This window comes from Hemibagrus wyckioides, linkage group LG11 (genome assembly GCF_019097595.1).
Source record: "Hemibagrus wyckioides isolate EC202008001 linkage group LG11, SWU_Hwy_1.0, whole genome shotgun sequence".
In the NCBI taxonomy this organism is placed as follows: Eukaryota; Metazoa; Chordata; class Actinopteri; order Siluriformes; family Bagridae; genus Hemibagrus; species Hemibagrus wyckioides.
Window position 1 is genome coordinate 278,041 of NC_080720.1, and position 14,460 is coordinate 292,500.

General features: G+C 48.1%; 2 protein-coding genes across 3 annotated transcripts in view; one reads left to right on the forward strand and one right to left on the reverse strand.

Annotated features, from left to right (window-relative positions):
- The window catches only part of sumf1 (sulfatase modifying factor 1), a 26,157-nt gene extending 14,085 nt beyond the window's left edge, over nucleotides 1-12,072 (forward strand). The window contains exons 4-9 of one of the 2 annotated variants that reach the window (XM_058403778.1): nucleotides 915-997; nucleotides 1,109-1,231; nucleotides 1,304-1,418; nucleotides 11,315-11,428; nucleotides 11,563-11,622; nucleotides 11,747-12,072. In XM_058403778.1, the coding sequence (XP_058259761.1) occupies nucleotides 915-997; nucleotides 1,109-1,231; nucleotides 1,304-1,418; nucleotides 11,315-11,428; nucleotides 11,563-11,622; nucleotides 11,747-11,848 (597 nt within the window). In that variant the 3' untranslated portion in view covers nucleotides 11,849-12,072. The remainder of the gene's footprint in view (nucleotides 1-914; nucleotides 998-1,108; nucleotides 1,232-1,303; nucleotides 1,419-11,314; nucleotides 11,429-11,562; nucleotides 11,623-11,746) is intronic. The other variant, XM_058403779.1, reaches the window with a different exon arrangement.
- Nucleotides 12,063-14,460, reverse strand: part of endou (endonuclease, polyU-specific) — a 7,368-nt gene continuing 4,970 nt past the window's right edge. The window contains exons 4-7 of the mRNA XM_058403780.1: nucleotides 12,907-13,020; nucleotides 12,714-12,820; nucleotides 12,339-12,481; nucleotides 12,063-12,256 (exon numbers count right to left, since the gene is read on the reverse strand). Coding sequence (XP_058259763.1) covers nucleotides 12,142-12,256; nucleotides 12,339-12,481; nucleotides 12,714-12,820; nucleotides 12,907-13,020 — 479 coding nt within the window. The 3' untranslated portion in view covers nucleotides 12,063-12,141. The remainder of the gene's footprint in view (nucleotides 12,257-12,338; nucleotides 12,482-12,713; nucleotides 12,821-12,906; nucleotides 13,021-14,460) is intronic.

The window sequence follows — 14,460 nt, forward strand, 5'->3', positions numbered from 1 at the left end:
CTCTGCGCTCCTCACTGCGCTCCACTGCGTTCCTCACTGCGTTCCTCTGTGTGTTCCTCTGTGTGTTCCTCTCTGCGCTCCGCACTGCGCTCCGCACTGCGCTCCACTGCGCTCCTCTCTGCACTCCTCTCTGCGCTCCCCACTGCGCTCCTCTCTGCGCTCCTCTCTGCGCTCCTCACTGCGCTCCACTGCGCTCCTCTCTGCGCTCCTCACTGCGCTCCACTGCGCTCCTCACTGCGCTCCTCTCTGCGCTCCTCTCTGCGCTCCACTGCGTTCCTCACTGCGTTCCTCTGTGTGTTCCTCTGTGTGTTCCTCTCTGCGCTCCTCTCTGCGCTCCTCACTGCGCTCCACTGCGCTCCACTGCGCTCCTCTCTGCGCTCCTCACTGCGCTCCACTGCGCTCCTCACTGCGCTCCTCTCTGCGCTCCTCTCTGCGCTCCTCACTGCGCTCCACTGCGTTCCTCTGTGTGTTCCTCTCTGCGCTCCTCACTGCGTTCCTCACTGCGTTCCTCTGTGTGTTCCTCTGTGTGTTCCTCTGTGTGTTCCTCTCTGCGCTCCTCTCTGCGCTCCGCACTGCGCTCCCCACTGCGCTCCCCACTGCGCTCCCCACTGCGCTCCGCACTGCGCTCCCCACTGCGCTCCGCACTGCGCTCCTCACTGCGCTCCCCTCTGCGCTCCCCTCTGCGCTCCCCACTGCGTTCCTCTGTGTGTTCCTCTGTGTGTTCCTCTGTGTGTTCCTCTGTGTGTTCCTCTCTGCGCTCCTCACTGCGCTCCTCACTGCGCTCCTCTCTGCGCTCCTCTGTGTGCTCCTCTCTGCGTTCCTCTCTGCGTTCCTCTCTGACGGATTTTAAAGCTTTATACCTGAAGCACTCCACACAGCTGTTTTAAGGCTGTGTATGTCCTTGTGGTCAGTAGGTTGCTGCTGCCCCCTGGTGGTCACCGGTTAAAGGGGCAGACTGGAGACGTCCAGAGGGTCCAGATTCCTCTATAACACGCAGGTAATGTGAATAGAGTCTGAGTAACTCACTGTTAATAAACACTCCATTATGAAGAGCTGAGTGTGTATAGGAGTCGAATATAATAAGTGGTGTGTGTGTGTGTGTGTGTAGGATGGACCATCCGGTGCTGCACGTGTCCTGGACTGATGCCTGGGCGTACTGTGAGTGGGCGGGGCGCAGGTTACCCACTGAGGCTGAGTGGGAGTTCGCCTGTAGAGGAGGTCTACAGGACAGGTGTGACCTCTGTACTGGACACAGTGGACACCTGAGTGTGTGTCTGTTTATTCTAACACTGTGTGTGTGTAGGTTGTACCCATGGGGGAATAAACTGATGCCCAGAGGGCAGCACTACGCTAACCTGTGGCAGGGAGAGTTCCCCAATCACAACACAGCTGAGGACGGATTCACTCAGACATCACCGGTGAGACACACACACATCACACGCACGCACACACACAATCACACATCACACACACACACACACACACACAATCACACAATCACACGCACACACACACACGCACACAATCACACATCACACGCACACACACACACGCACACAATGACACATCACACACACAATCACACATCACACGCACACACACACGCACACACACGCACACACACATCACACACACACACAATCACACACACGCACACACACACAATCACACACACGCATGCGCACACACACACAATCACACATCACACACACAATCACACACACGCATGCGCACACACACACAATCACACATCACATCACACACCACACACCGCATCACACCACACACCTCACACCACACATCACACACCACACACCACACATCACACCTCACACCACACATCACACACCACACATCACACCTCACATCACACCTCACACACACACAATCACACATCACATCACACACCACACACCACATCACACCACACACCACATCACACCACACACCGCATCACACCACACACCTCACACCACACATCACACACCACACATCACACCTCACATCACACCTCACACACACACAATCACACATCACACATCACACACCACACACCACATCACACCACACACCTCACACCACACATCACACATCACACACCACATCACACACCACATCACATCACACACCACACATCACACACCACATCACACACCACATCACACACCACATCACACACCACACACCACATCACACACCACACCACATCACACACCACACATCACACACCACATCACACACACACATCACACACCACACACCACATCACACACCACATCACACACCACACCACATCACACACCACACATCACACACCACATCACACACACACATCACACACCACACATCACACATCACACACCACACACCACATCACACCACACACCTCACACCACACATCACACACCACACACCACACACCACACACCACACATCACACCTCACACCTCACACCTCACACACCTCACATCACACACCACACATCACACACCACACATCACACACCACATCACACACCACATCACACACCACATCACACACCACACACCACATCACACATCACACACCACACACCACATCACACCACACACCTCACACCACACATCACACACCACACACCACACACCACACATCACACCTCACACCTCACACCTCACACCTCACACACCACACATCACACCTCACATCACACACCACATCACACACCACATCACACACCACATCACACACCACATCACACCACATCACACACCACACCACATCACATCACACACCACATCACACACCACACACCACATCACACACCACATCACACACCACACACCACATCACACACCACACCACATCACATCACACACCACACATCACACACCACATCACACACCACATCACACACCACATCACACATCACATCACACACCACACCACATCACACACCACATCACACACCACATCACACACCACATCACACACCACACATCACACACCACATCACACATCACACACCACATCACACATCACATCACACACCACACACCACACATCACACCACACACCACACACCACATCACACACCACACCACATCACATCACACACCACACATCACACACCACACATCACACACCACACACCACACACCACACCACACACCACATCACACACCACATCACACACCACACACCACATCACACACCACACCACATCACATCACACACCACACATCACACACCACATCACACACCACATCACACACCACACACCACATCACACACCACATCACACACCACACACCACATCACACACCACACACCACACCACACACACCACACATCACACACCACACACCACATCACACACCACATCACACACCACACCACACACACCACACATCACACCACACATCACATCACACATCACACCACACACACCACACACCACACATCACACCTCACATCACACACCACACACCACATCACACACCACATCACACACCACACACCACACCACACACACCACACATCACACACCACACATCACACACCACACATCACACACCACACATCACACCACACACCACACACCACACCACACACCACACACCACATCACACACCACACACCACACCACACACACCACACACCACACATCACACCTCACATCACACACCACATCACACACCACACACCACACACCACACATCACACACCACACATCACACACCACACATCACACCTCACATCACACACCACACCACACACACCACACATCACACCACACATCACATCACACCACACACCGCATCACACCACACATCACACACCACACATCACACCACACATCACACCACACACCACACATCACACCACACCACACACCACATCACACACCACATCACACACCACACACCACATCACACATCACACCACACATCACACCACACATCACACCACACCACACATCACACCACACATCACACCTCACATCACACACCACACATCACACACCACACATCACACACCACATCACACCACATCACATCACACACATCACATCACATCACACACACACCACACACCACATCACACACACATCACATCACACACACACATCACACACACACATCACACACACACACCACACACCACATCACACACACACATCACATCACATCACACACACACATCACACACACACACATCTCACACACATCACACACACACACATCACACACACACACACATCACACACACACACACACATCACACACACACACATCACACACACACCACATCACACACACACATCACATCTCACACACATCACACACACACACATCACACACACACACCTCACACACATCACACACACACACATCACACACACACACATCACACACACACACACATCACACACACACACATCACACACACACACACATCACACACACACACATCACACACACACCACATCACACACACACATCACATCTCACACACATCACACACACACACACCACACACATCACATCACACATCACACATCACACACCACATCACACCACATCACACCACATCACATCACATCACACACACACATCACACACACACACACCACACACCACATCACACACATCACACACACACACATCACACACACACACATCACACACATCACACCACATCACATCACATCACACACACACATCACACACATCACACACACACACATCTCACACACATCACACACACACACATCACACACACACACATCACACACATCACACACACACACATCACACACACACATCACACACACACACATCACACACACACCACATCACACACACACATCACATCTCACACACATCACACACACACACATCACACACACACACATCTCACACACATCACACACACACACATCACACACACACACATCACACACACACACACATCACACACACACACATCACACACACACCACATCACACACACACATCACATCTCACACACATCACACACACACACCACACACATCACATCACACATCACACATCACACATCACACACCACATCACACCACATCACACCACATCACATCACATCACACACACACATCACACACACATCACACACACATCACACCACACATCACACCACACATCACACCACACATCACACCACACACCACACATCACACACCACACATCACACCACACATCACACACCACACCACACATCACACCACACATCACACCACACATCACACACCACACATCACACCACACATCACACCACACACCACACATCACACACCACATCACACCACACATCACATCACACCACACATCACACACACACACACATCACACACACACACATCACACACACACACACATCACACACACACACATCACACACACACATCACACACACACACATCACACACACACACACACACATCACACACACACATCACATCTCACACACATCACACACACACCACATCACACACACACATCACATCACATCACATCACACACACACATCACACACCACATCACACACACACACATCACACACACACATCACACACCACATCACACACACACATCACACACCACATCACACACACACATCACACACCACATCACACACACACATCACACACCACATCACACACCACATCACACACCACATCACACACCACATCACACACACACATCACACATCACACCACACCACACATCACACATCACACATCACACACATCACACACATCACACACACACATCACACACACACACACCACACCACACATCACACCACACATCACACACACACCACATCACACACACACATCACACACACACATCACACACACATCACACCACATCACACACACACACATCACACCACACATCACACATCACATCACACCACACACCACACACCACACATCACACACACATCACACCACACACCACACATCACACACACACATCATACCATCACACACACACATACCATCACACACACACACACATCACACACACACACATCATACCATCACACACACACATCACACACATCACATCACACACACACATCACATCACACACACACATCACACACATCACATCACACACACACATCACACACACACATCACACACACATCACATCACACACACACACCACACACCACATCACACACATCACATCACACACACACATCACACACCACATCACACACACACATCACACACCACATCACACACACACATCACACACACACATCACACACACACATCACACACCACATCACACACCACATCACACACACACACACATCACACACACACATCACACATCACACCACACACCACACCACACCACACATCACACATCACACCACACATCACACCACACATCACACCACACATCACACCACACATCACACCACACACCACATCACACCACACATCACACATCACACCACACCACACACCACATCACACCACACATCACACACCACACCACACATCACACCACACATCACACACCACATCACACACCACACCACACACCACACATCACACACCACACCACACATCACACACCACACATCACACCTCACATCACACATCACACACCACACATCACACACCACACATCACACCTCACATCACACATCACACACCACACACCACACATCACACCTCACATCACACACCACACAACACATCACACACCACATCACACCTCACATCACACATCACACATCACACACCACATCACACACCACATCACACACCACATCACACACCACACATCACACCACACACCACACACCACACATCACACACCACATCACACACCACATCACACACCACACATCACACACCACACATCACACATCACACACCACATCACACACACATCACATCACACACCACACACCACACATCACATCACACATCACACACCACACATCACACATCACACACCACATCACACACACCACACATCACACCACACATCACACATCACACCACACATCACACCACACATCACACCACACATCACACACCACACCACACACCACATCACACCACACATCACATCACACCACACATCACACCACACATCACACCACACATCACACACCACACCACACACCACACCACACCACACATCACACCACACATCACACACCACACCACACACCACATCACACCACACATCACATCACACATCACACCACACATCACACACCACACCACACACCACATCACACCACACATCACACACCACATCACACACCACACCACACACCACATCACACCACACATCACATCACACATCACACCACACATCACACCACACCACACACCACATCACACCACACATCACACACCACACCACACACCACACCACACCACACATCACACCACACATCACACACCACACCACACACCACACATCACACACCACACACCACACATCACACCACACATCACACCACACACCTCACATCACACACCACACATCACACCACACATCACACCACACATCACACACAAACACACTCACACACACACACACACAAACACACACTCACACACACCACACATCACACCACACATCACACCACACATCACACATCACACCACACACCACACCACACACCACATCACACCACACATCACACCACACATCACACACACACACACATCACACACACACACACACACATCACACACACACATCACACCACACATCACATCACACATCACACCACACATCACACACCACACCACACACCACACCACACCACACATCACACACCACATCACACACCACACCACACACCACATCACACCACACATCACATCACACATCACACCACACATCACACACCACACCACACACCACATCACACCACACATCACACCACACATCACACACACACACACATCACACACACACACACACACATCACACACACACATCACACCACACATCACATCACACATCACACCACACATCACACACCACACCACACACCACACCACACCACACATCACACCACACATCACACACCACACCACACACCACATCACACCACACATCACATCACACATCACACCACACATCACACCACACCACACACACATACACACACACACACACACATACACACACACACACAAACACACACACACACACCACATCACACACACACACATCACACCACACACCACATCACACACCACATCACACACACACATCACACACATCTCACACACACATCACACACACACACATCACACACACACCACATCACACACACACCACATCACACACACACATCACACACACACATCACACACATCACACACACACACATCACACACACACCACATCACACACACACCACATCACACACCACATCACACCTCACATCACCACACACCTCACATCACACACCACATCACACACCACACAACACATCACACACCACATCACACACCACACAACACATCACACACCACATCACACCTCACATCACACATCACACATCACACATCACACACCACATCACACACCACATCACACACCACACATCACACCACACACCACACACCACACATCACACACCACATCACACACCACATCACACACCACACATCACACACACACATCACACACATCACACACACACACATCTCACACACATCACACACCACACACCACATCACACACACACCACATCACACACACACATCACACACACACATCACACACATCACACACACACACATCTCACACACATCACACACCACACACCACATCACACACCACATCACACCTCACATCACCACACACCTCACATCACACACCACATCACACACCACACACCACATCACACATCACACACCACACATCACACCTCACATCACACACCACATCACACACCACATCACACATCACACCTCACATCACACACCACATCACACACCACATCACACCACACACCACACATCACACCACACACCACACATCACACCTCACATCACACACCACATCACACACCACATCACACACCACATCACACACCACACATCACACCACACACCACACATCACACACCACATCACACACCACATCACACACCACACATCACACCACACACCACACATCACACACCACATCACACACCACATCACACACCACACATCACACCACACACCACACATCACACCACACACCACACATCACACACCACATCACACACCACATCACACACCACATCACACACCACATCACACACCACATCACACACCACATCACACATCACACCTCACATCACACCACACATCACACCACACATCACATCACACCACACACCACACATCACAACACACCACACCACACACCACATCACACACCACATCACACACCACATCACACACCACATCACACACCACACCACACACCACATCACACACCACATCACACACCACATCACACATCACACCTCACATCACATCACACCACACACCACACACCACATCACACACCACACATCACACCTCACATCACACACACACATCACACACATCACATCACATCACACACATCACATCACATCACACACATCACACACACACACATCACACACACACACCACACACCACATCACACACACACATCACACACATCACACACACACACATCTCTCACACACACACACATCACACACACACACCACATCACACACACATCACATCTCACACACATCACACACACACACACACATCACACACATCACACACACACACATCTCACACACATCACACACACACATCACACACACACACCACATCACACACCACACACCACACCACACATCACACCTCACATCACACACCACACCACACATCACACACCACACCACACTTCACACACACACATCACATCACACATCTCACACACACACATCACTCACATCACACACACACATCACATCACACACACATCACATCACATCACACACACACACACACCACACACAAACACACACACTCTCTCACTCTCTCTCTCACTCACACAACACAGCTGAGGACGGATTCACTCAGACATCACCGGTGAGACACACACATCACACCCCCCAATATTCACATACACACACACATCACAAGTGCACCCCCCCCACGATATTCACACACACACACACACATCGCACGCACGCACACACACCCTGATATACACTCGCACACACACACACCACAGCTGAAGACGGATTCACTCAGACATCACCTGTGAGACTTCACAACACACACATCACATAACACACACACACACCTTCAGGATACAATGTTTGAACCACTGGGTGCACATGGTCCTCCAGAATGGTTCGGTAGTCCTTGGCAGTGACACGCCCATCTAGCACAAGTATTGGGCCTAGGGAATGCCATGATATTGCAGCCTAAACCATCACTGATCCACCCCCATGCTTCACTCTGGGCATGTAACAGTCTGGGTGGAACGCTTCTTTGGGGCTTCTCCACACCGTAACTCTCCCGGATGTGGGAAAGACAGTGAAGGTGGACTCATCAGAGAACAATACATGTTTCACATTGTCCACAGCCCAAGATTTTCGCTGCTGGCACCATTGAAACCGACGTTTGGCATTGGCACGAGTGACCAAAGGTTTGGCTATAGCAGCCCGGCCATGTACATTGACCCTGTGGAGCTCCCGACGGACAGTTTTGGTGGAAACAGGAGAGTTGAGGTGCACATTTAATTCTGCAGTGAGTTGGGCAGCTGTGGTTTTATGTTTTTTGGATACAATCCGGGTTAGCACCCGGACATCCCTTTCAGACAGCTTCCTCTTGCGTCCACCGTTACTCCTGTTGGATGTGGTCCGTCCTTCTTGGTGGTATGCTGACATTACCCTGGATACCGTGGCTCTTGATACATCACAAAGACTTGCTGTCTTAGTCACAGATGCACCAGCGAGACGTGCACCAACAGTTTGTCCTCTTTTGAACTCTGATATGTCTCCCATAATGTTGTGTGCATTGCAATATTTTAAGCAAAACTGTGCTATTACTCTGCTAATTAAACCTTCACACTCTGCTCTTACTGGTGGAATGTGCAATCAATGAAGATTGGCCACCAGGCTGGTCAAATTTAGCCATGAAACCTCCAACACTAAACTGGCCAGTGTTTCAGTTTCATTGTCCAACCCCTGTATATATAAAGTGTGTGTGTGTGTGTGTGTGTGTGTGTGTGTACATGTACAGGTGAAGAGGTTTCCTGCGAATACTTTCGGTCTCTATGACATGGTGGGAAATGTGTGGGAATGGACAGCAGACTGGTGGAGTGTCCATCACACTCGAGACCACACACACAACCCGGTACACACACTTACTCACACACACACACACACACACACACACACACACACACACACACACACACACACACAGCATGAACATGTTCCTGCACATTCAGCATTATTGTTATTATTGTTTTTTTTCTTTGTGTTCAGAAAGGACCAAAAACAGGAAGTGACAAAGTGAAGAAGGGAGGATCCTACATGTGTCACAAGGTAAAACACACACACACACACACACACACACACACAGATCAGGTTATAATGATATAACCTTATTTATACTTATACACTATATAAGTGTATAAGTGTTTAATCAAACCCTTTGATTCCCCCCCAGTCGTACTGTTACAGGTACAGGTGTGCTGCCCGCAGTCAGAACACTCCTGACAGCTCAGCCTCCAATCTCGGGTTCCGCTGTGCAGCTGACCTCGCACCCTGACCTCGCACCCTGACCTCTGACCTCTTACAGACTCTGCCTTATCAAGCACACGCTCACGTCGTAACTCCTACAGGAGCTGTGTGGTGTAATGTACAGACTTTTTACAGGAATAAACCATTTTAAAGATGATGTCTGATGAATTTTATTAACAGTGTAATAGATTTTAATAGATTTTATTGTAAATTCTACTGAAATAAACACACCAGCCCCGAGCTGCCTTTGAATTCTGCTGTTCATTTTATTTGTTTCTCTGATGATGAGTGGATCGTTTCTGCAGTAAAAGCAGCTCTGGTTTACGGAACCACGGGATAAGCAGAGGCGATGTACTTCCTGCCGTCTCCGTAGGTGGTTTTGTCCCAGGTGTAGGTCTGGATGGTCAGCCCTTTTCCTCCCAGACTGAGACGACAGCTTAAACACACACACAGTTTACACACACAGGTGAGTAATTATTCACCTGGACTGAGACCAGAGCAGGAATATGGTCACTCACTGTTTTCCAGGTCTTGTGACGTAACACAGTGTGTACAAGGCCAGGTCTAACTCGGGACTGGACCCGATCAGGGCAGAACCGATCTGTTTATAATAACCGTCCCACATGAACTGTGTCCCCAGAACATCAGGATATGAAGTCCACTGGGACACGGAGACAGACACACACACACACACACACAGTCTTTATTACTCCACATCATTAACCCTTAAAATCTCTTTCTAATTCCACATTATTTATCTTCATTTACTTTTTATTCATTATTCCTTTTGTTTAACAACAAATAACACTTTACACCCCAACACTGGTGTTAGTTTCTTCATAATAAATTCAACTGTGTGCATGTGTGTGCGTGTGTGAGAGAGAGAGACTCACAGGGCCGTCGTAGCTGTAACTGTAGTAGTTCATGAGCCCCAGTTTCTCCAGCAGGTAAAATCTCACCCAGTTATGGAAACCAGACACTTTCCCATTCTTAATCTCACCTATCATGTAACACACACACACACACACATTAACACGACTGAACACACATGAGTTGAGTTTAATCCAAACACACACACACACAGACCTGCGAAGATGTGCTCAAAGCCGCTGGAGTCCAGACTGCCACTGCTGCGAGAGTAAAGACCGAACCACATCATCCTCAGATCATAGAGAAACTCCTCCCATGATGTGTAATAACCTGATCACACACACACGCACACACACACGCACACACACGCGCGCGCACACACACACACACCCTTCAGCTTGTGATGTCACTACATCCGTGTGAAGATAAACGTTAGATTCTTTTCCACGTAAAGAGAAGAGGAACCTCCTCAGACTATAACATCAGACTAAATCATCAGACATCAGACTATATCATCAGACTAAATCATCAGACATCAGACTATATCATCAGACTAAACATCAGACTATATCATCAGACTATATCAGACTATATCATCAGACTAAACATCAGATTATATCATCAGACTATATCATCAGACTAAACATCAGACTAAACATCAGACTATATCATCAGACTAAACATCAGACTATATATCAGACTATATAATCAGACTAAACATCAGACTAAACATCAGACTATATCATCAGACTAAACATCAGACTAAACATCAGACTATATCAGACTATATCATCAGACTAAACATCAGACTATATATCAGACTATATATCAGACTATATCATCAGACTAAACATCAGATTATATCATCAGACTAAACATCAGACTAAACATCAGACTATATCATCAGACTATATCATCAGACTAAACATCAGACTATATATCAGACTATATATCAGACTATATCATCAGACTAAACATCAGACTAAACATCAGACTATATATCAGACTATATCATCAGACTAAACATCAGACTATATCATCAGACTAAACATCAGACTAAACATCAGACTAAACATCAGACTATATCATCAGAGTTAAATATCGGACTATATCATCAGACTAAACATCAGACTATATCATCAGACTATATCATCAGACTATATCATCAGACTAAACATCAGACTATATCATCAGACATCAGACTAAACATCAGACTATATCATCAGACATCAGACTAAACATCAGACTATATCATCAGACATCAGACTAAACATCAGACTATATCATCAGACATCAGACTAAACATCAGACTATAACATCAGAGTTAAATATCGGACTAAACATCAGACTATAACATCAGAGTTAAATATCGGACTAAACATCAGACTATATCATCAGACTAAACATCAGACTATAACATCGGACTATAACATCAGACTAAACATCAGACTATATCATCAGACTAAACATCGGACTATAACATCAGACTATAACATCGGACTGTAACATCGGACTATAACATCAGACTATAACATAAAACTAAACATCAGACTAACATCAGACTATAAGATCAGACTAAATATCGGATTAAACATCAGACTAACATCAGACTATAAGATCAGACTAAATATCGGATTAAACATCAGACTAGACATCAGACTATAAGATCAGACTAAATATCGGATTAAACATCAGACTAACATCAGACTATAAGATCAGACTGTAACATTGGACTAGACATCAGACTGTAAGATCAGACTATAAGATCAG